Below are 24,522 nucleotides of genomic sequence, written 5' to 3' on the forward strand. Positions count from 1 at the left end.
GCTCCCCAGCACCTGCTGCAGGGATGCAGGCAGTTGTTCCATGGCAGAGCTGGAAGGGCCAACTGCTGCTGCCAGCACAGAGCCGGGCTGCTCCTGCAGCAGGGCTGGCAGAGCAGCAGCACCTGCTGCAGGGATGCAGGCAGTTGTTCCATGGCAGAGCTGGAAGGGCCAAGTGCTGCTGCCAGCACAGAGCCGGGCTGTTCCTGCAGGGCTGCTCCTGCAGCAGGGCTGGCAGAGCAGCAGCACCTGCTGCAGGGATGCAGGCAGTTGTTCCATGGCAGAGCTGGAAGGGCCAACTGCTGCTGCCAGCACAGAGCCGGGCTGTTCCTGCAGGGCTGCTCCTGCAGCAGGGCTGGCAGAGCAGCAGCACCTGCTGAGACTCACGCCCAGGCAGCGGCTGCTGCTGCACAGGAGCTGGCAGCACATGGCATTTGGCAGCAAGGCAGGATGTCTCTCACCTGTGGCACCATTCCCCTCCTGGCCGAGGCAAAATGCTGCAGGCAAAGTACCCAAAAGGCCACTTTTGACCTAACAGCAGTAGCTGGACAAGGAGGACTAAGTCTCAACATGCCTTCTGAACAATTCCATACTTCCCTTGGATACTGACAGTAGCTGTGTTTTCTCCAAAAAGGGACCATATCTAAGCTAACCCAAACTAGGCCTAGAACATTTTGTACAACAGGTTCAGGCCCACTAAAACCAGGCAGACAGACAGCTGTGAATTACACTGGGTACCACTTGCTCCTGTAACAGTCAGATGAAAAATAAAATAATTGGTAGCTCAGTCCATCATTTCAATGTTTAGCCAATGTTACAATGCCCAAAGAAACAACTACATGAAGGCACCAAAAGATTCAACAGGATTGCCTAGGAAGAAAAGCTTTCACCCCCGAGATCTCCTACAAAAGCTTAGGAAGTCAGCATTAACACACCTGCAAGTGCACAGACAACACCCTAGGAAGTGCTTACTTTTGAAAGCACCAAATAAATTTTTATCACTAGATAGAGCATGGCAACTAGAGTTAACTCTACTCCATAAAAATATATGAGGTTTTCAAGAGACAAGAAATGCTGGCAAAGAACATATATTGTCAAAAATCAATTCACTATCCCTTGGGTAACTTACTCTTCAAAAGTTGAGAGAAACTAAGAGCATGGAAAACCCTTTGAGTCCAGGTCACAAAGCTGCTCAGGAGGACAGCTGAATTACCCTGATCAGCAGCTTAAAAACAACAAACCACTCAGAGCCGTTCTGAGTAGCATTTGAGATATAGCAAATGATATTACCTATCTCTTTGCATATTTCCTGTAAAAGAACCAAGATTTACCTTACTGCTTTATTCACCCCTTCAATTACAACCAGACAATTCACAAACACACTTCAACTCCCTGCCAGGTTTTGCATATCTCCAAAGACAGGGAGTCTACAGCCTCTCTGGGCAGCTTGTTCCAGTGCTTTACCAGCTTCCCGAGAATTGGTTTTCCTTATATTTAATTATAATTTCCCAAGCTGTAACCTATATCCACTGCCTCTCACCCTCAGACTTCAACTCCAAGAGAAATTTGATTCTGTATTGTCTGTTATCACCCACTGTACAACTGAGACAGCAACTAGATCCTCCTGTAGCCTCTTCTCCCAGGCTACACAAAGCCAGCTCCCTTAACATCACCTTTCACACAGAAATGCTCCAGCCTCCTCCTTTCCTAGGTAACCCTTCCCTGGACTTGCTCTGCTTTGTCAGTGGAGTGACTGATAGTGAACCCAGTACTCCTGGCAGCAGTGGTGTCACCTGTAAAATGAGAAAGAATGGCCTCCCCCAGGCTCCTGGTGCAGCCCACTAAGTGGCTACTATTACTTCTAGAAAAATCCTTAAGTTCCCTTTCCAATCATTCCTAACAAAAATCAGGTTTCTGGACGCAAGATTTTTAAACAATCCAATCCTGAGTTTCCTCTTTCTGGAGTCAAACATAGTACTTCACTTCTTTTTCCCATTCATTATGAGGAGAATGGCTCAGTAATCAAGGATAATTATCAAGTCTATAAAGAACCAAGACTAGCTCCAGTTTGTATCAGCTAGAAATCCACTCAAACCCAGAAAGATTTAGGCTACTAATTTACCCATAACATATTAATAAGTTAGAAAATTTTCTTTAAATTCACACATAGACTGTTGCAATGGTGATTACTTCAAAGCTACTGAAACAAAGTGTAACACTTCTTCCTCCAAAACAGGTAAAGTTAAGCCAATATGCCCAGCCAAGCAAGTAAAGGCTTTAGCACCATAATATCAAATTCAAGATGCCTGTGTAACTCCCTTCTGGGCTATCAAGAGATGCAGCACATTCTGGGATTTTTTGGTACCTCAGTTCTTCTCATCCCAGAGTCCCACCAGTATCAGGATCACCTCCACAGGCTTCATCAGCTCCACCCCTCTGTGGCATCCCCTGCTCGTTCTAACCTTGCAACAACCCTACCAGTGTATCAAGACTGTTCCTAATATGAGTCATCCCTGGTTATTAAATTAACTTTTACTTCTGTTTCAGACAAACACTTAAAAAACAACATCCAGGCATATCGACCAAGACACAGACTGAAAGTTCACCTACTGCAACCATCTAACTGAAGAGATAAGAATGCTTCTCTGTTTTTTTCGTAACTCAGAAGACCATCTGGTAAAAATTAAGCAGATTCACCAGCTGTTCGTTTAGCAAAAACAAGCTAATCTACTCACCAGCATCAGAAATCAAGAAAGGGTTTTAGGCAAATATGCCAGAATAAAGTTTGCCCAACGCATTTCAACTCCCACACCCAACGATCTACAAGTTTCATCATTCTACTATTTGAGCATCCCCTTAAGCAAAGCGAGGTGGGGAGGGAAGGGGGGAGAAGAAAAAATAATATTCAGGAAGGTCACAGAAGACATTTCAACCTGTAGCTACCAAGCTGACAGGAGTGAACTTTGCCCATGCTCTGAGATGACTGCAAGCCTTCCAAACAAAGCAAACTGGGGACAAAGTCTAAAATGGGTAGCATCAAGCTCAAACCACTTCTCAGCAGAACTAACTAACTCAGCACCACACTAACCACTTTCAAATGGATTCCAGCAGACTGTGACCTCTCTCAAAACTCTGGAGCAAATTCTGATTCCAGACTACCACGAAGGCAGATCCCTAGGAAGCCAATGAGCTGAGCCAAGACATGAACTCAAGGCTCCCAAGCCCCATGCTAACACTCCAGTGTTTAAGCCACACGTGTTACATACAAAGAGCAGTGGTCAAACTGAATTAAAAAACAAACCAAAAGTCAGTACCCATTAATTAGTACCCTACGCTACCAAACCCATTTGTCTTTCCTGAAGACTGAAGACAGCCTTTACCCAACAACTACAAACATGTTTTAGTTAGGATTATCCCAAAGTTTCTGTGTTTGTTTAATACTTTTATTAAGTATGTCAGTGAAGGCAAAACCCCAAGGTTTCCTGAATCATTTTGCCCTTAGAGTATGGCATAAGAAAAATTGATGGAAAAAAGAAAATAATTGTATGGGTCAAACAAATGCTTGCTGCACATTCACACTCCTCTCCTTTCTCCTCATTGTCTCAAAAGCAGCAGAACTTTAAAAACAACTCAATAATAAATAAAAGCCACTTTCTAGATAAGCACACAAAGGAAGAGTACTGATCCATACAAAAGTCAGCATTCCACAAACAAACACTCTTTTTAATTTTTTGTGAAGAACAGGACAGCAAGGAACACACATTTTCTTCAAAATCTGGAAAAGGCACTGGCATGGTTTAACTCCAGCCAGCAGCCAAGCCCCATGGAACTGCTCACTCACTGCCCCAGCAGTGGGACCAGGTAGAGAATCAGAAGGGTAAAAGCTGGAAAACTCACAGTTTGAGACAAAGACAGTTTAACAGGGAAAGCAAAAGCCACCCATACAAGCAAAGAAACACAAGGAAATAATTCCCTGCTTCCCATGGGCAGGCAGGTGTTCAGCCACCTCCAGGACAATGGGGCCCCACCACACGTAGTGGTTACTTGGGAAGACCAACACCATCACTCTGAAGATCCTCTCTTCCTCTTTCTTCCCCCCACTTCATACACCAAGCATGATGTCATATGGTCTGGAAAATCCCTTTGCTCAGTCTGGGTCCCCTGACCCAGCTGTGTCTCTTCCCAACTTCCTGTACACCCCCAGCCCCCTTCCCAATGTAGCAGCACAAGAAGCAGAAAAGGCCTTGGCTCTGGGCAAACTCTGTTCAGCAATAACAAAAACATCTCCTTATTATCAACTCTGTGTTCAGCACAAATCCAAAGCAGAGCCCCATAACAGTCGCTTGGAAGAAAATTAACTCTACCCCAGCCAAAACCAACAGGCATCCAGAGCAGGGAAACAGAAGCACATTCAAACTCCAAGCACAGGTTATACCAATAGCACAGGCCAACAAGGGCTGAAAAGAAAAAAAAAAAAAAAAAAAAACCAACAACCAGTATTCTAAAGACATTACTATTATATAAGCTTTTAAAAGCATCAGGACAAGAAAGCCTGGCAGTAAGTCAGTGGGACCAAAGGAAGAAAATAGTAGAGAAGTATTCAAAGAAGGTAAGGGTATATCAGAAAAGCTACACGAATTACTAATTCTGTGCACTGATACCCACTACTGAGGAACTTTGGGACCATCCTGTAACACAGCTAATCTGTAGAGAAAACACTCTCATCCTAATATGTCACCAGAGACACACAGAACAAACCCCTATATTTGTGAGAGTCCCCAAAACTTTAAAGGAACTTAAATACAAGTTTTTCACAGCAGACTCCTCTTTAAATCAGTTTGATTAAAGGCAAAATCAACACCACATTCCCACAGTGCTAACATGAATCTTTTGTGGTGCAAACCAGAAGGGGTTAAGATTTTTACATTTCAAATTTGACTTCTGTACTAATAAGAAACAGCAGAAATTCCAATGAAGTACATAGACTAGGCTTAGTATGTACATGTATATGACAGACTGAGGAAAAGTGAACACAGCTTCTACAGAGCAAACACATATCACAAAACTACTCAAATGTCTCTCAAGAACTCAGTCAGTTGAAGAACACAAGACTACATCAAGCTGACACAGCTTATTTCCAAAGTTTTACAACAAACCCCATCATCAAGCTTTCAAAATGCTGACTTCCAGAAACTAGGATGAGGCAAATCCATTCACATTCTTTCAGCTCTTTCCTAAGGAAAGCCACTGCTGTAGAAGAGACATTATGCCAGCTGGGTCTTCAATCTGAGCTGATATGGCACCTTTGGTATTTGCTCACACAAACAACCTGACCTTTAGAAAAAAAAATTATAGAAGTGACTCAGTTTCAGTGTTCTTGTCTTTACAAATTGTTTTCCGCAATAGGTAAAATATGAAACTTATATAAAGTAACCCAAGGGCTAACGTATTCTGTTCTAGTTTCAAAATGTCTCTTAAGAACTTCAGTTTTAATGAATTATCTTTTGAAAGCATTAACTACTGCTGTGGAACAAAGACCTGCTCAACCCGTCAGACATAGAGGACCAGTAGATGACTATTTCAATAGACCAAACAACATGTCATGCATACATGAGGGCTTTGATTTCCTCTTTGAGCAGTTTCTTTTTACAATTGCACATTAACTAGTCAACTCTAAAAAATGGGCTTAATTAGTAGGTATCAATCCAGCCAGTAAGCATGTCATTTCCTTTCATCCAAATAATGAGGGACGAGTAAAATGTTAGGTACTTCCCCAGGCCTTTTATTCTAGTTCCTACAGTAGTTAAAGGAAAGGACTCATCTAATGGTTGCCCCACATATGCACAAATTTATTCACTGACTAGAAAAATATGAAATCCTATCAAAGATATGCCACGCAGTTCCTTTAAAAAGCTACCTTCTGCTTCTAGTATGGAAGTGTGTGAAAACTAGGCTTGCAATGGTAACTGAATCCTAAGAACTGCCCAAATACAGAGGAAAACTCTACCCTTTCAGGCTTTCCAGCTCCAACACAATATTCTCAAGATGGGAAATTCTCAAGGCCCCTTAAGACATGAAGCAAATGGCTCAAATGCTCATCCTCTCCCACACCTCCTTCCACACAGAAATATGAACTCAGTAAGCGTAAAGTTTACTGTAAATGATCCTTGCTTACCAAGATATATTAGCCATGTGGTATTTTCAATAAGACAAATAATTTTCACAGTATCTTTCAATGAAAGCCCATTCCTAGCTTTTGGGAGTACATATAATTAATAATTTCAACATTATAATTAGTACTGGTTGTCATGGCATTTGATAAAGGATCCTACAGCTACCACCTCTCAATCTGTTTCAGTGACCTACTAACCCAAATACCTATATGAATGGACTGATGGAAATGGCGACAAGATTACTATGATGTGAAGAGTCTTTTCAAGGTAATTGAATGAGAAAAACCAGAATAAACCTATTTCTAAAGACAAATTGGTGCTTCAGTGGTAAATTATTCAGGTTCCTACAGCAGGAGTGTAATGCACACAAATCATAGTCAAAGTAGTCTCTTTCTTTTCTATAAATGTCAGTTAGTATTTCTAATTAACTATCTGTCCTTACATTGGAGAAAATAACTGACTCTTCCATGAAGAGCTATCAATGGGAATATCCAGGTTATGCTTCTAAAAGGACACCACTCTTACTCCAGCTTCTGATTTCTGGCTCTGGAACCCACTTCACCTTCAGTTTAAAGGCCAGTAAATCAAATTAGCCTTGTTCTGATGAACCTGAACTTTGGGATGACAACTGAGCCTAAACATACCTAAAGAAATTAAACTCCAAAAAACCCACAAAGAATAAATTAACAGAAGTGATGGCAGAAGTGAATGGTAGCAGACAGTGAAAATAACCAAGCATGCAGTATGTTTTTATCATGTCTCTTAGCCCTAGGGCCATTTACAGCAAACAAAACCAATTGTGTTCCAAACCAAGAGGTCCAACTACCAGTTCCAAAGGTGCTACCGACTGGGTAATGCACAAAATTATAATGTGATAAAATCCAACAAGGATTAAAAGGAATTCTAATCAAAAAGCAAATTAAGAGGCCTCACAAGTATAAACTTCAACATCCTACAGTGTCCTAAAGGCCTCTTTTCTACACTGAAAACCAGTCCTGTCATCTATTTTAAATTTTAATTAAAGATACAGTAACCTATATCCATTAAAACAGGTCAGGTGAAGCAGTGCTGAGCATCTGGGCACCTGATTAGAAACCCAGCAGAGCCCACTTTTAACTAAAGACACCCAGCAGGAGGTATGATTAAACAAACCTGTCTATCCCAAACCCTGATTTCCAACCTCTAGAGTACTGGATTTCCTTCCAGCTTCTGTGGAGAGATCTGCAGAGCTTAGTTCAGCACCCACTGCACTCTACATTCTACAGAGAGACCACACTAAAGAGAGGCTTTGGTTTGAGTAAGACTGAGGCTTAAGCTCAGTCAGATCTGAAATGTACACCCAGGTATATAGGAAGACCTTCTGATGAAAATGTAGGCCTCCAAGAACTTTAAATCTTTGGAAAGTGTCCTCCAGCTTATGTTCAAACTTTGATAGGAACTCTCTTCAGCAACAACCTTTTGTTGAGGACCTTGTTCCAAATTCCCAAACACTCCACTGAAAACCTGCAGAGAAAGCAAGAACAGCCCTTTCTGCCCCAGCACCTTAATGACAAAACATGTCTTTTTCTTTCAGAAATCAATATTAAGGACATCCACTTTGAGATTTGTTCAGAACCCATAGTGAGTGGTTTATCCTTACAGAAATGTTTGAAACACTTTCCAACCCCCACCCTGAGTCACAGTCCAGGGCCAGAATCAAGGGTACTGACTTGAAGCTATTCCTGTATCTGCCTACCTTTTCCACCCATCAAATCTTTATACTGACAATTACTTAAAACGACAGAAAGCCTGAGCCACCATGCCAACAAGCACAGAAGAAAGCAAAGCTCACTTAGCACCCTTAAAAAAAAGAATACAAATGTAAATTCTACACACACTGTTGGACAATGAAAACTGTTCACAACTGAGATAATCTTCTACAGGGCTGAAGCAGACAGGAACAAAACAAAACAAAACAAAACAAAAAACCAAAAAAAAAAAAAAACCAAACCAAACCAAAAACTTTATCTCATTAGTTATTTAACAGCACTGTGTTAACCTCCAGGTGAAAAGATTCTCCAGTTTCTTTAAATTTTGCTGTTCCAGAAGGAAACAAGTAGACTGAATTATAATTAAATCTTCAAAAATAAACAAACCAAAAAGTAATAAACTGATGTATCACTGTCATGGCCAATTTTATAATTTAAAACACAATCATTTAGCATGCTTTCTCACTTTGCTGTAACTGATGGCAATGAGGGTCTTCCTTCCCAATTCCCCCTTGCTCCTCCCACAAACCTGTTTTTATGAAAGAGATTGACACAAACTTGAAGTTTGTGGGGAAAAAAAAAGGCATTTTTATACACAGGTGTGTGAATCACAGAAAAGTAGTCTATTATCCAGTTTTTAAAAAATTTGGGAAAGGAAAAAAAAGCACATACCTTGGTTTCACAATGAACACAGATGAAAGAGGGAAGAAGAAAACTACTAGAAATCCATTGTCTTAATGAAAGCAAGGATTTTTGAATTCTGTCATTTCACTATGAAATCCTCCCACCCTGACCAAATCCTGAGCTACGTATTTGGTCAACAAAAAAAGTGAATTCTTTTAAAAATTTCCTCCTGAAGCTCCAGAGTGCCAGATATTCTTGTAATACATGGACACACAGGAGCTGGCAACCCCACAATACTGCAACCCTTAGGTCCACTCCACATTTAGGATTGTTGTGAGGACAAGCACACAGCATGAATTAAGTGGTCCTACAGGTGGACATAACTTATAAGGCCAGAAAGACATTCTTGCTAGTTTTAGTTCCAATCCTAAGTGAAGCTGTATAAACAAAAGCAAAAGTGCTAGTGTGCAAAAACATCAGTATCTGACACTTCTGCCAATACTCAAAGTTAAACTTTGGGAATGAAGACCTATCTATGTCTGTTAAATGAAGCTCTGTGCAACTAAATTTTACAATTTAAAAAGGGAAAAATAAATCTGTTTTCTTTATAGTGAAAAGTACGCCCCAAACTGCAAGAGATCATCAGTATATTTGTACCATGTGAGCACCTGGGTATCCCACTGAAGATGGAAGCACACTTTGCAGTTAAACAAAACAAAGAACAGAAGAGTTGTTAAAAAATTCATTGATATTATATGCCCTTATTTCCCCCAGTATGTGAAGTATGTTGCAGCATCACTTACCAACTGACATGCAGCTACCTTTTTGAAGAATTTATGCTACTAAAACAAGCTGTTGTGTTTTTCCTATGGAGTTTTTCCTTTATGCCAATGACACTTTGTGGAGAAGTACTGAATTGCATTTAGCAAAAAAGCTAAAACTTGTTTGTGCACTGAACTCCACATCAGCTACTTCCACTGAAAACAATCAGGCTACTCATGTACAAAGCAAAGCTTCTGCATAATCTTTCTAAGTGTGGGCCTAAGAAGGAAAAGTTAGGCAGGTTGCTTATACAGCCCACATGCATGAATACGTATTTTGTGCTCCCTGGGTAGCACACAGTAGCCTCATTAAAAGGGAGAGGAAAAGAAAATAATTATAAACCACACAGAACAGGCTTAAATTGTTTTGAGACATTAGGCAAAAATATTTTGGTAGATCATTCACTGTGCCTTACTCTATACTTAAAATATTTCAAAAAATTCCATGGGTTTATGTATATGTGTATATATATTATATACATATATATATATATATATATATATATATGTATACAAAATACTTTTTAAAAAGTAGTAGTTCTCTTTAGTACCTCCAAATGCAGAAGTAACCTGGTACTACAATCAGAGCTAAAAAGAAAAAAACAAGTGCAATACAAGTTCCTGCTCTAGCTGGAACCTAAGGCAAAATCCCTAATAACTCTGCAAGATACAAAATAAATCCATGAAAGCTTCACAAAAGCATCAAGCATCAGTACAATAATGATTTCATAATTTTTTTTTTAATGTGGAGAGAAAACCCTTTCAAGTTTCAGAAGTTTAAAGACCACTACTCTATCCCCCTTAAACATAACTTGGGAAAAGTGAGGGTGAAATGGTGATGGAAGTTTCCCTCCCAATTTAGTTCACCAAAGATTAGCTGAACTAAACTACAAAGACTTGCTTTTGAAATTTTCACTGTGTGCAACATTCTTCAACAAGACACCTCACATAAATATAGAAGATGGCAGCAGAACTCTGAGAAACGTATTTATTAATTAAAAGGTACAGAAAATATAGAAGGAAAAATCATGTAGAATTACTTTGCACATAATGTTTTATTCTCCATTTTAAATTATTAGTGAATGAATTGTAAATTCCACCAAGTATTTAAAACACCCAAAAACCTCTACTGTTCTGTAACAGTCTACAGATACAAGGCCTAATAATGACTGACATTGTCCTTTACTAATCTGAATCTTTAACAGTATGACAATTAACAGTTCAGTACTTCAAAATCAGGTAGACACTTGATATAATCTTCAAAAGAAATACAATGAAACAGGAAAACAAAGCTGTCTGCTGAAACACAAGAGAAAAATGTCTGGGTTCTTTTTAAGTAAGGATTGGTATATGATAAAATATTTCCTGTGTCCTAGGTTCAGACACATTATGTCATCCACCCTTGATCTAAAACTGGCTTCTGTGACTCCACCACCCACCTGCAAGTTTGCAATGATACTTACTTGTCTTCATGGTACCAAACACTGCAGTTGTTCTTATACTTTTATTAATGGTTTCAAAATCCAAGCACAACAATACTGCAAAATAGCAAAACACACCTTGGAAGGTTTAAATCTGTATTGAAAATTCTATTAAACAAATAATCTTACGTTCACCAGCCACTAATTTCATCATCTGGGATTCCTGATTGCAAGTTCAGGTAATAATGTGGGATCCCATAAGAATATGTTCCCACTGGTATGAATGCAGAATTGGGGCCCCAGTTTCCCACAGTGTGCTGTTCCTGGAAAAACTCCTTTGTGAAATCCCAGCCCTAAAACTGGGATGTCATCCCTTATATACACAAAAGTACTTCCAAGTACAACAAAGTAGCATCAATGCAGTAACATTTGGTAAGCATTTTAATGAATACAGGTGTAAGATATGGGGTACAGGAGGGGATGACAGTTCCCTGTCACCAGCTGGGAACTCCATGAGTAACATCAGTGAGATACCAGGTACCTCTTGCAACAGAGGAACTACTTAATTACATAATACACAGGAATTACTGTGCACACTACAGTCACCCCACCTGTAGCTCCAAAGAAACACACACAGAGAATGAATTGGAGGGATTACTTTTTTTTTCTTTTCAACTAAACAAAATAGTTTCACTGCTAACAGTCTTTTAAGAAGCTGAACATACAGATGGCAGTCTTACAAATCAATCCAAGAATATCCAGGTGCCTATCCATGTAAGAACAACCACTGCAAATGGACAGAGCTTAAAAAAATGGATGAATTTAAAAGCAAATGTTAAAAAAGCATATTCAAATATTATCTGATTCCCTTCCCAGATGTGTTTGGCTCCCCCCATTATTTCAAATGCAGGTATCCTCCACTTTTTTACTTGGTCTTAGGAAAACAATATAAAACAAGCAATATTAAGAAGCAATATACGCTCCTAAACACATCACTTTCACTTACAGAAAGACTTTATTCTGGGGATAAGATTTAGAAGTCTAAAGTTAAATTACAACCCTTTTGTAGAGAGAAGGAAAGGTAACAAACAACTTTGAAGAGAATATTCCTCCCTTCTACACAAACACGCTGTTGTTTGGAATGGGGTGGGAAGAGCTTTACCGTCATCACAACAGTCATAGGCTGAGGCAAGCATGGAGTTTAGTGTTGATGCTGGAATGGGAACACCTCTGTTCGGCACTAATCTGTAGTACCAGCAAGTGATTCACTACAAACACTGTGACAAATCATGTGGACTGGTGAGTTTTGTATCCTCCCTGGCATTTGCCTCTTCCAAGGGAGCTGTCTCACAGCTGTCCCAGGGCCTGGGTGGTTGCAGAGGGTAGGAACAAGCGAAGTGGATGAAAAAGCTTTATTTTATTAATTAAAAACTAGAACTCTCTAAGTTAAAGAAGACATTTTGTTCACGCACCTTGAGAGAATAGGGCACACGCTCCCCATTTCTGACAAACAAGAAAGAAGGAAAGCGAGAGCGGAGGCTTCAGAGGGTGGGCTTCACACCCACCACCCGGGACCTCCCCACAAAGAACGAGCAGCACAGCAACGAGGAGAAAGAGAAAAGCAGCGAGAGGCCACGGCTGTGTGGCGGCGGCTTGAAATTTACCTGGAAATCAGCCAATATCATTTCTCGGTCCATGTTGGACGCCATTGCAGCCAGCTGCGTCCCGGCTCTGCTCGGACCCGCGCACCTGGAGCCGCTGCCGCGGGGAGGACGGGGCAGGGTGGGAGCTCAGGAGCTCATGGAGGCGCCGCGCTGCGCTCGGGCTCCCGCGGCGCCCCCGGGCTGCCCCTCCCGGGGCCGACGAGGGGAGGAGGCAGGAGAGCGGCGGGCCGGGCGCGGGGCCGGGAGCGGGCAGCGCTGCCTCAGCCGCTGGCCCGGGAAGGAGGAGGAGGAGGAGAAGGAGGAGGAGGAGGAGGAGGAGGAGGCAGCGCCGCTCCCCGCCTGCCTCCACAGCGCCTGTGTCGCACATTTTGCCTGTCATTGAGGTCGCAAAGAGGCGCTTTGCGGCCGCCACGTGACTGCCCGCCTGTCAAGCGCTGCCGGAGCCGGGGGCGGGACCGCGCCGAGCCGGGAGCGCGGACCCGCGCCCGGGCGGCACCGGAGACACCGGGGACACCCCTGCCCGGCCGGAGCTGCCGCAGCGGGGCCGCGGGGCGGACACATCCTCACCTCCCGTGCCGGGGGCTGGCGGCTCCGTGGGCCCGGCCGCGGCGCGGGGTGTCCCGGCTGGGCTCCGCCGCCGGCTGCGGCCTAACGGGTCTGCGGGGACCTGGCTGCAGCCGTCCCTGGGCCGTGCGGGGAAACGCGGGCCGGTGCAGCTGCCGGGCGGAGCGCGGCCCTGCCTCTCTGTGCGGGAGCGGGGCATACATCCACCCACCCATCCGTCCATCCATCCATCCACCCACCCATCCAGCCATCCATCCATCCATCCATCCATCCATCCACCCATCCATCCATCCACCCATCCACCCATCCGTCCATCCATCCACCCACCCATCCATCCATCCATCCATCCACCCACCCATCCATCCATCCATCCACCCACCCACCCACCCATCCCTCCTTCCTTCCTGCCGTCCTTGCCCCTCTCCCTCCATCCCTCCGGGACCGCGCTGGTTTCGGTGAATGCAGCGGCTCGCTCCCGGCGCGGTTCGCGTCCCCTCCGCTCCCCCGTGACACGGTGCCCGCCCGGCGCCCCGCACCCCCGGGAGGGCACGCACCGCCCGGCGCTCGGGGGAGCGGCGACATTTCCACCGGGCTCCGACTTGGCTCAAAAGACGGAAATGCATTTTTCGCAGGTTTTTCTGAGCCAACACACCGTGATCTGCACAGCGGCCCTCGCTCAGGCTTAGCACTCCAGCACTGTAAGATGCAATTCTATTCTATACCGCAAATAAATCTGCTTTAAGTAACGCAAATCTAACTGTTACTGATGCTTTCTAAATCTGCCTCCTACAACCTGATGTTCATGTACCCCCTTAGCACCGACATAAAGCACATTTGGACGCCAACTTGCTAATTAGTCCAAAATGTTTTGCTCTGCTTCTTTAAGTGTCCTGTGAGTGTCGTAGCTGAGGTCACAGATGCACCAAGCAGCAGCTTTCCTGTCAGCTAATAGCGCTACATTATGAGATCTTTGAGTCACGATATTTTGCCGGGTTTAGGCAGCAGCGTTCTTTATTGTTTCTCTCGTCCATCCACGAGGGTTACAGGGGGTGTCGCGGACTCTGCGAGCTCCCTGCCGCCGCCGGCCCCGGGGCGAGCTGCGGGGGGAGCCCGGCGCCACCGCGGACAAACGCTGCGTGCGGAGAGGGGCGCAGGGAAAGCTCAGCTGTTGCTTCAGGAGAGTCCGTGATCCCAAGAGGAACCCTGGGAATGGTTTAGAGCCTGTTGCGGACGCTGCTGGCGAGCGCGGGCGCCTGGGCTGGGTGTCTGGCGGCGGCGGCGCTCCGGGCGGGCTGAGGCCGCACGGAAACGCCACTTACGATGCGAAGCCACAGTGTCAGAGAAGCTGGGTTTCACATTTTACCGTGTTCCTGCTCTAGTTTGTGTTGGCAGCGCTTGCCAAAAAGTTTTTATTGCCCGCTGACGTGAGCTTAACAATGCGAGCTCCCCACCACCGACCGGAGGGATGATAAATTAATTGCCCTCACACCTACACCTTTTTTTTTTTTCCCCAGTTTGATGTTACAGACAGTTCTGTACTAAGTATGAGGTATGGTGCAATGACAGGGACAGCCTATACTAAATTACAAACAAATCCACCCACACATTGCTAGAGAGTAACTATAATAAAGACTGAAAAGCGAGTCTTAGCAATTGGATTAAAGCCAATTAATTCCTGGCACAAATTGAAGCTATAGGTATGTTGTCAAGATTAGTTACACGGCGTTCATGTCTATTACAGTCATATTTTAAATAATGATATCTATATTAGATCAAAACAGGAAGGATTTGATGCAGAACATGAAGAAAAGGTGAAAAGCTGCACGTGCCCCACATCTCAGGAAGTTCACATTCAAGTTACAGCTAAAGTTTCTGTTTGCCTTCTCACAGCCTCTCTGAGCCATTCGAGGTGGGTTTTATCCTCCAAAGAGTGACAGACAAATTAGGAAGCCGATTATTTTACTCCTCATAATGCCCGCTGATAAGATCTCCCTCCAGAAGTGGTTTGTTGTTTTTTTGGTGGTTTTTTTTTTTTTTTCCTGCTGATTCTGGAGCCGATTGGGACAAATCTCTCTGTTTTAGGTGGAGTATCTTTATCACTTTTGAGAGGAGATCATTAGGATTAACAAACTGCTTTCTGCAAAGACTTTTGACAGACCTGCACAGTAGAGGAAGTTTGATGGCATTTTTGGGCCAGGCGGCCAGGCAGGAGGCCTGCAGCACTCCAGCTACACCTTACTTAATTATTTCGCTATGTGGCATGATTAAGAGAAGATGGAAGTTTTATTCTGAACCATAAACCAACTAAAATAGTGTGAGACAGTTGTAGTATTTGCAGGTCTAATTTTGCACTAAGTTAGCAACAGGTAACACCACCAAAGCCTGTGGATTTTAGGCAGTAATTAGTCACAAAATAAGTAATTTATAAGCCATCTGTCTGAATATTCCAAGTTTTACATATAAATTCCCTCTTTATGCAGAAAAGCAACTGTATTTGAATAAACAGATGCTACTTGCATACATATGCATATCTAACTTTGAGGGAAGTTATAATTTATATTTTTGCTTTTAAAAATGGAAAAAAATGAGGGGGAAAAAAGCACTATTGCTTCTGGACAAGAATTACCATAATGAGGCCCTTAAAAATAGACGTGTTTTTTTCGCTACTTTAGTGGGAATGGGAGTGGAGGGTCAGTTGATAAATTGAACAAAGTTGTTTTCCCTGCTTGGTGTGTAGGCAGCTCACACTTGTCACCTTTGTAATATTCGCAAACAAGCGTGGATGGGGGAATCAGTACAGGAAAATACAATTGCAAAGCAAAAAGCAACCGAAGCTGAGAGGAAAGCCAGATAAAGAAGTCTGGCTTCGTTCAGCTGCAGATCCACTGCTGTAGAACCGGCTGTGTTTGACGGCGGTGGCACCGACTCAGGCCCCGGCCACCCCCGGTCCCTGCCCGGCTGCCAGCGGCAGGTTCCCCCCGCAGGGCAGTGCTGGAGGAGCTGTAACCACCACAGGTTCCCTCCCTAACGCACCTCCCCGAGCTGCCTCACGCCTGTTTACATTCAAAATCACTTTCCCGTGGCGTCCACGCAGAAAACAGACGTGCAGATTGCCCCTGCGAGCGATGGGTTACGTGTGCTTATCAGGGAGCCATGACATTGCTGCTTACCTCTCGGAGGGTTCGCTTGGCAGAATGCAGTCCTCCGAGTGTCCCTGAAACCTAAAGCAATCCAGCCATTAAAGCACTTTAAGACACTAAATACTGTTAGGCAGAGTGGCGGTGACATCCCCGTCCTGTACCATCCTCACTTCTTCGCCCTGGGAAGGAAAAGCGAAGTCCTCGCGTCTTCTTGGTGCCCGGGCGCGGTTCCCCTTCAAAATGGCACTTTCGAATCAATCAAGGACACCAGAAACGCGGGAAGCAAGGAGTGCTGCCGTGGACGGTCGCCTTCCACCGTTAAGACAACTTGACATTGACCCTTCATCCTTGACCTTGTCCTCAGGATGAGAGAGGAGCCCGCGCCGCTGCCGGGGCGGCCCCGAGCGCGGAGCCGCTGCCCGCGGGGCGCCGAGCGAGGGTGAAAGGACCGGGACCGGGACCGGAGCCGGCTCCGCTCCCCCCGCGGGCAGGTGGAGACCGCCGGGGAGAAGCTCCGGGCAGCTCCGTGGCAGAGGCCGCCCTCCCGCCTGCCAAGCTCCCCCGATCCCGCTCCTCCCGCCGGGGTGCGGCGGCTGCCGCTGCTGCAACCTCCTTTTCCTTTCATTTTCCCCCCCCTAGGCCTCAGCAGCGCTGCTCCTAAAAGCAGCCGGGCTGTGCTGGCTGTGGCGGAGCCGTGCCCGGGCTGCGCGGCGAGGGGACGGCACCGGGCGCCGCGGAGCTGCGGCGGGGCCGGGCGAGGGGCGGGCGGGAGCCGCTGCAGGCCTTCCTGCCCGAACTCCGCCGCGCCTCCTTAAATCTCTGCCGTTAAAATGTGGGCGGGTGTTTCAACTCAAAAAGCGCTCAAATTTTTTTTCTTTTCAAAAAAAGCTGATGAGGTTAAAAAAAAAAAAAAAAAGAGAGAAGGGAAAAAAAAAAAGGAGAGAGAAACCGGCTTCGTGTCCTTAGGAAACAGAAGTAGCGATTGTTTGTGCTTAAAAAAGGGGGAGCGCAAAGCCGCGGGCGGAGGCGGCGGCCGCGGACCGGCAAGTGCAGCTTTATTTCACGAAGTTGGAAGAGGAGGCGAGCGGGGCTGTCATTGCGGCTGCGAGCGCGGCCGGGCCGGGGCAGCGGCGGCACCAGCGCAGCCCCTGCCCCCGCCGGGAGCTCTCCCCGCGCCCCGCGGCGGGAGGAGCGGCTGTCCCGGGGAGCGCCCGGCGGAGCGCGGACAGCGGCGACGGGACCCCGGCGGAGGGACCCCGGCGGAGGGACGACGGCGGAGACGGCTCCGCGCCGCGGCTCCTCCACGCCCTGAGCGCGGGCGGCGGTTCGCGGCAGCCCCCCCGCGCCGCCCGCCGCCCTCCTGGATGCTCCGGAGCCGCCGCCGCCGGGGGCGGCCGCCGGCCGGGATCGCGCCCGCCCGCTGCGCGGAGGCTGCGCGGGGCCGCGGGAGTGAAGCTGCTGCTGCTGCGGCGGGGAGCGAGAGCACCGAGGGAGCGAGCTGGGCGCCGGGACAGCCGCCGCCGCCGCGCCCGGCCCTCCGCGGGCGCGGCTCGTCCTTCCCTTCCCTGCTGGGCCCGGACTAAGCCGACGGAGAGGGATGAAGGGGGGATCCCGAGCGGGAGCCGGATGCACACTGCTACAGGAGACCTTTCCTCCGAGCTGCTGCTAAGTTTCAGAAACCGGCTGTGAACAGGGTGGGTTGTCTTCTTCTTCCAAGATCTCAGGTCTGAGTGAGTCTCCGGTGTACGTGTATATATGTTACCTATAACATGTACAATATATTGCATAGCTGTTAATCTATTCCCCCCCTCCCCCCGCGAAAGTGGCCAAAGTCTTTAATAAGAGTTACTCTATATGTGGAAGCAAAGAAATCTTGCTTCAAGTGGAGCTGCAGTTTTGCTGAATAATCACGTGTGAGTTAGGGGCGGGCTCTTGGCAAGGAGGTTTTTTACGAGTATTTACTACAAGGTCTTACTCCAGAAGATTAACCATCCCAATCCTTCTGTCAGTCTCCGATGCCATGCCTGGTTAAAAAAAAAAAAAAAAATCTCATCTTTTTTCCGATCGTCAGTCACCCTAAAGAATGGCCGAGCCTTCTGGGAACGAGCTGGCGTCCGCGGCTGCCAAGGGGGACCTAGTGCAACTTACTAATTTGTTGCAAAAGAATGTAAACGTCAATGCACAAAATGGATTTGGGAGAACTGCGCTGCAGGTTGGTATCCAGAGAGGGAGAAAATATTTCATCACTGGTACCTACGTGACCCGGGTTTCCAAAAAAGACAACGTTTTAAGCAGGCTGGTGGATGAAATTCGAGTGGTTTTTCAAAGTCGTTGGATGCCATATTTTATAACTTTAGTGGCTCCAACTCCCTAAAATGACGTACTTGAAATAAAACTGGTCAAAACCATTCTTTCAATCGGGGATCACCCTCAATGTCAAACGGGCTACGAGTTTGCTAATATTTTGTAACTTCGTGGGGAGGAGGCAAGAGTGAGAGAGCTGAGATGAAAAGAAATCAGCTTAGGTGAGCAGGATTTCATAGCAGGTCTGTAAACACAAATGTTCTGTTCTCTGAAGCTTAGGATTTTTATCTTTTTTTTTTTTTTTTTTTTTTTTTTTCCTGCATTGTGCTTTTAAAGCGTGGCTCGTCTGGGTTCTGGGGTCTGCTGTGGATGGTACTTTTCCTTTCTACTGTGTTTGTGGGAATGACCTTTCTCATTGGGAATCATGCTGCTCAGAAGCGAGGACCTCCGATGTACATTAAGAGCTAGCCCTGCGAGCCAGGGTTCCAGCTGAATCACTTGCTTTTTCATTCATATTTAGGACTTTAAAATTTGCTTTTTTCAGATCGTCTAGCAGGGTACTGCTTCCAGTTATTTCCTTTCTGATCGTATAGGCTGCTGTGTCCTAATTTTTAACTTTGTAGTTGTGCAGGCAGGAGTTGGAACTCATCCAACTGCTAACTATTGTAGCTGATGAAAGATTTTGCTTTTAATATTATCAGATAATGATGGCAAAAAGGCTAGAATACCTAACAAATACCTAACAAATAGTGAAAGATGTGATTTATAAATCCTGAGGGAAAATAAGTGTGGTTATTTGTACTTAAGTTATAAGTAGTGCAATGTGGAAGTGGAGCTATAGGTCTTTTTTATTTCACACATTAGTAAAATCGGTTTTTAACCCCTCTTCTCCCTTCCCCCAAAACCATGGTAATAATTTCTGAGAATGCATTTTTAAACAGCATAGAACCTGTGAGTGTACTCGAGATATTTACAGCTTTTTGGCTTAACATCAAAATGTTAAAGCTGGAAAATAAGCACCTCTTGCTGATAATGCAGGAATGATCCTTTTTTGATAATTTCGCTGAAGCTGGAGATCTGTGAGCTCCTCGCTGTCCTGTTAACACCTAAATAGGGCATCGCATGGCAGTGCAGGCACTTGCAGCAACTTTTAAGAGAGTGAAAGGGTTTAAATTAAAAACTTAGACAAGCTAAATTCTTTAAGAAAGCAGGAAACATTTAGCTGGTTGATTTATCCTCGGGACAAGGGCTGAAAACCGATTTATCCTACAGGAATGCTGGATATTTTTTCTAAAAGCAGATAACTCTCCATATCCTGAATTAAGGTATATTTTACACAATTACATGGCCTCCAGCTATATTAAATATGCATCTGTGCCCTAACGATACTTCTTAGGGATTATAACAACTCAGCTAATGAACCACCACAAAAACCAAAACAGGAGAATCTGTCGACTTATTTTCAATATGTATCATCCTGAAATGTGCTGTGGGTGCATGGCCACACTCGAAAGACTTCTCTGTCAGTGCACTCTGCAAGAGTGAGATAATCTCTCTGTAATCTCCCTCTCAGTTACAACGGAGAGAATGCTCCTATATTAATGTCAATGAATTTATATTTTTCCTCTGCATTTATGTTTAATTAAACAACTACTCGGCTTGTCTTGCTCTGTCCTTTTTATTTCTGGTGAAGTGTACCTATGCAGGCCTCAAACACATCTCCTGCCCTTATGCTTTTCGTCAGACTTATTCAATTAATGCTTTCTACTTCTTCGCCTCCCTCCCCACAAAACATAATTTTGCAAAATATAGGAGGCATTTGCTGTTCAGCTGTAGCCCACGGCCAAAAAGCACCACTTTTTTTAGGATTTTCTCCCCCTCGCATCTTTAACTGAAGCCTTCAGTCCCCTGGCCTGAACACTGAAAACTCCCACTTAACCCAAATATATGTTTTGAATTCACAAATAATACAGCCCGGGCTCTCAAAAAGAGATCAGAATGTCCGGTTTTTACTAAACAAAGAGAGATCACAATGATCCTGTTTTCTTTTACATTGCTTCCATCTCTGTTAGAAGTGAAAGAAGTGGCTGGAAGTCGGGAGCTGGAAGCCTTGGGGCACAGAGAGATCTCTTTCCCTGAATCCCAGCCTGTCTTATCTGCACTTTTGCTCCTGTCTGTGGTTATAATGTGCTGGGCTGCTTTACACTTCAAATGCTGTACATAAATATATTTATTATATCTTGCTTTTCTTAAAAAACTTGATAAATATTTTTCGTCAGGAGAGATTTTCAGCAAACCTCTGTAGAAATTGTACCTTAAGCTAGATCTAATGCACTGTAATGCTCGTTTATATTGATTTTTTTAAATTAATCAAGATTTTCAAATCAATGTGTGAATCTCTCTCTAAAGAAATAGAAAAGAGTTGGGTTTTTTTCGAAATTTATACTTACAATGAGACTAGTTACAAGGACAGGAAAATACTGCCTATAGGCTAGAGATTACACAATATACATTGCAGTGTTCATTTTTGGAAAGTGTGCAAACAAAAAACGAGGAATTACAAGGAAATCGGTGCAAGCAGTTAAGTTACAAATAAGAGAGATTTGTGTTCTAATTATGATAGTTTTATGGTGCAATTGAGAAAATTGAAAGAAGCTTTTTCTTTTTTTTTTTTTCCCTGAGAGAAACAGTCAGAAAATCCAATTATTGTTGTTGTTGTATTTTTTTAAGGGATGTTTTAACAACAGAACATAGCCACAGTTTACTTATAGAAAGGTTAGGAAAGAATAATATAATTTACTGATTTTAGGAGACAACTTCTGTAACTTTGAAACATTCCTTTTGACTTTTCCTTTTTGGGTGACCTAATGAAACATAAATATTGGGGAGAAGAATTTCTTTTAACATTTATGTTTCTCAACAGATAGAGCTATGGTACAGTCCAAATATTTGTTTTATGATAATGCACAGACAATGTAAACACCTGAAAGCTTGTAAAAACACATTCTACATTTGCTGTTGCTTAGGTAAAATATCTGTTCCTCAGAGACCCTGTATTTGCTGTTTAACAAGATTAAACAGTAATGCAGAGGTGTCTCAATACTTAGGCAAATAAAACTGAACTATACTTAATTTTTATATGTTAAAAAACTGAGATGACCTTCGTAAGGGAAAAAAAAAAAGTTGTTATATCCCATTCTGTGCTATTTCAGGCATTAATCTCTCCGAGGCAGAAAGCTATGGCCACCGAAGTGATAACATCTTTCACAATTTCACCGAGTTCAGTAACAAATACATGAAAAACGAGATGTTCTGGTGTGTCATTAGTTCTATAGCGAGTCTCCTCTGTCTGCTTGAAATGAGAATTGGACTCTGACAAAAGCCAGGGATGAGAAGCGAGGACGGGAGGCAGTGCTGGAGCAAAGCCCCACCCGCGGTATCCAATTCTCCTCTCTCTTTCGTAGGTGATGAAACTCGGGAACCCCGAAATCGCCCGGCGGCTGCTCAGTAACGGGGCGAACCCCAACCTGAAAGACAGTACCGGCTTCGCTGTCATCCACGATGTAGCCAGGGAGGGGTTTCTGGACACTTTGCAGACTCTGCTGGAGTTCAAAGCCGATGTTAACATTGAGGACAACGACGGCAACCTGCCCTTGCACTTGGCGGCCCAGGAGGGGCACGTGCGGGTGGTGGAGCTGCTGCTGGCGCGCTCCGAGTGCAAGGTGGGCCACCAGAACAAGCGGGGGGCCACCGCCTACGACCTGGCCAAGCTCTACAGGAGGGCAGCCGTGGTGGAACTCCTGGAGGCCAGCAGCTCCTTCCCCCCCAGCATGGACTGAACCCTGCTAGGACGGGGTCTCCTTTGGACGTGAGGGTGTGCAGACTTCTTGGGTTGTTTCCCTCCTTTTTAACAACATTTGTTGCCACATTACTTTTTTTTTTTTTTTTTTTTTTTTTTTTTTACTCTCCTGAACAGCTGGTAGTGTAAGTCTCAAGAAATTCCAGAAGTGGGTTTGTAGACAATGGAAAAGTTTTAAATCCATGCTCCGAGCAGTTTCCTATACCTTTCACTTTACACAGTACTCCCAGGCTCATCCGTGTCTATGTTGGTTGCTCATATCTAGTTTTCCACTATCAACATTTACAATTTACTTTAGGTCATTCGTATCAAGTCATTAATACAAGAGCTACTATTCACATGCTAAATATTGCTGGATTTTCAAGAAAAGGAAACAGTTTACTGTGATTTCTCCCACCTCTCGATGTACCCCTCCCTTCTCTTCACTCCCCCCACCCCTCTCGGTCAGGCTCAAGAGTCTGAGCTCCTGTTTCAGATAAAAACATCCTTTCAGTAAGGGGTCACCTGCAGCCCCTGCACAGGCAGAGCTGGAAGTCAAAGGCTGCGTGGCCTGAGGACAGTGGATGGCGCTTAGATGCTTTAGGCAGTAACTGCATTTTGTCACTAACAGCAGCTTCTAGAACTAGGTCACTTACTTTCTAAATGTAGATGACACTTTTCCTCTTTGTGTATTTAAACTTTCACCAATCTGGTTTTGAATTTAGTTACCAGAAACAGTATAAGTGGTGTTTCTTCGATTGCCAGAGGTTTTAAACAGCTCAGTTTAGTAGTTCGTGTTTACTGTGCACTGCAGAAGAGTTTTGTTTTTTGGTTTTTTTGTTTTTTTTTTTAGTTTCAAAACAAGCAGCAGAGAACCATTGTCAAAGAGGACACGAAAGCTGCAATATAAGACTTCTGGTCGCTTCATCTGCTGATTGCAGTTTAGGTGTTCTCTAATTAATATTTGCTTTCCACCAACTATTCTGTTTTGTCTGGAAATAAATTATTTTAATGACAGCACCCCACAAAACAAGAATATTGGAATACGGTGAAATTTAGGAAGCAACACTTTTGATATTTGTGAAGTTAAGTTATTGCTTGCACCTAAAACACATTTTAACCATTTGAAATTTTCTATTGCAACAGAGAGTTGAGAGTATTCACCAGACTGAAACTCATTTGCCTCTCCAGCCCCAACAGGAGCTAACGATGCTCAGCACCGTGTCGGGAAGAGTCTATTATGAAACTTTTAACATTTGTACAGGATCTACTTATTGGGCAGATTGGCAGTTTAAAGTGCTTGATTTTGAATAGTCTAAATTTCAGTCGTGCAAAATAGAAGGTTTTAAATCAATGCAAAAATGAATACTACTTTAAATAGCACTTAAAAGAGGAGAGGGAATAAATTAGTTTAGTTTTTAACTTTTTTTTTTCAATTAGCCCCACAAAATCAGTTACTACATTTTCAAGTAAAAAAAAAAAAATTGCTGAAACTGTCTGTCACATTTACTATAAGCTCTGTCACACTGCTGTGTTCTGATTAAAAACCTCTGTGAAATATGAAAAATTGTGCTATGATCATTAATCGGAGCAGCACAGCACATAGGAAGCATGTTTTGGGAAATAATCCTAAAATTCCCGGTAGTAAGAGCACTAAAACACCTGAAATATTAAACTGAGGAACATAATCCACAGGTCCCCGAGGTGAAGCGACCTAAATCGCTCTGTGTTGCTCTTAATCTTCCTTTCCTCTTGTCCTGGAGGATGCTCCAAGCCTTTTCCTTCTCCATTCCTCTCACAAAGAGGAATTCCGTGTTACACCAGAAGGTAATATCCAGCTTTCTCACGTTTGTTATTTTTTTTTTCACCCGTGCTACTAAAAAAACCTCATTCCAAACCCGTTTGGAGCTTCACCAGCATTTAATTTACGCTAAGGCGAAGTTTAAGCAGTGGCTTAATAGAACAACTTCTCTTCCGAGAAAAATGCCCCGCCTAGTCAGAAATAGCGGCGTTTATTGCGTGCCAGGAGTTCGGGGTTAAAGCCAGGACGAATCACCCCCCGGCCATGCCCAAAGCCTCGGCGGCTGAGTCACGGGTGACAGTCTGGTTTAAAGGTGCGTTTTATCTGATTCCACCGCTGCGTTTTCTCTGTGAGCCCCTCAACTTACTGGAAACAAGATGATCAATTGAAAATCCTAGTTAGATTCTTGAAAAGCAAAAATTGCTAT

General features: G+C 44.3%; 2 protein-coding genes and 2 long non-coding RNA genes across 5 annotated transcripts in view; 2 read left to right on the plus strand and 2 right to left on the minus strand.

Annotated features, from left to right (window-relative positions):
- Positions 1–12,816, minus strand: part of FAF1 (Fas associated factor 1) — a 152,853-nt gene extending 140,037 nt beyond the window's left edge. The window contains exon 1 of the mRNA XM_068198731.1: positions 12,449–12,816. Coding sequence (XP_068054832.1) covers positions 12,449–12,493 — 45 coding nt within the window. The 5' untranslated portion in view covers positions 12,494–12,816. The remainder of the gene's footprint in view (positions 1–12,448) is intronic.
- LOC137478726 (uncharacterized) lies at positions 5,114–11,972 on the minus strand. Of its 2 annotated transcripts, XR_011001761.1 has the most exons (3): positions 11,791–11,972; positions 10,827–10,901; positions 5,114–5,331 (listed from the first exon to the last, which is right to left on the minus strand). It is a non-coding gene; the product is annotated as an uncharacterized lncRNA (long non-coding RNA). The 2 variants fall into 2 exon arrangements; XR_011001762.1 differs by lacking the exon at positions 10,827–10,901.
- LOC137478727 (uncharacterized) lies at positions 11,889–15,806 on the plus strand. The gene is made up of 2 exons (XR_011001763.1): positions 11,889–12,083; positions 13,645–15,806. It is a non-coding gene; the product is annotated as an uncharacterized lncRNA (long non-coding RNA).
- A 1,259-nt stretch (positions 15,807–17,065) lies between these two features.
- On the plus strand, positions 17,066–23,861 carry CDKN2C (cyclin dependent kinase inhibitor 2C). Its single transcript, XM_068198745.1, has 3 exons — positions 17,066–17,846; positions 18,224–18,364; positions 21,921–23,861. The coding sequence occupies exons 2-3, from the start codon at positions 18,236–18,238 to the stop codon at positions 22,293–22,295; spliced, it is 504 nt and encodes a 167-aa protein (XP_068054846.1). The 5' UTR covers positions 17,066–17,846; positions 18,224–18,235; the 3' UTR covers positions 22,296–23,861.
- The last annotated feature ends 661 nt before the right edge of the window (positions 23,862–24,522 follow it).

This window comes from Anomalospiza imberbis, chromosome 9, assembly GCF_031753505.1.
Source record: "Anomalospiza imberbis isolate Cuckoo-Finch-1a 21T00152 chromosome 9, ASM3175350v1, whole genome shotgun sequence".
In the NCBI taxonomy this organism is placed as follows: Eukaryota; Metazoa; Chordata; class Aves; order Passeriformes; family Viduidae; genus Anomalospiza; species Anomalospiza imberbis.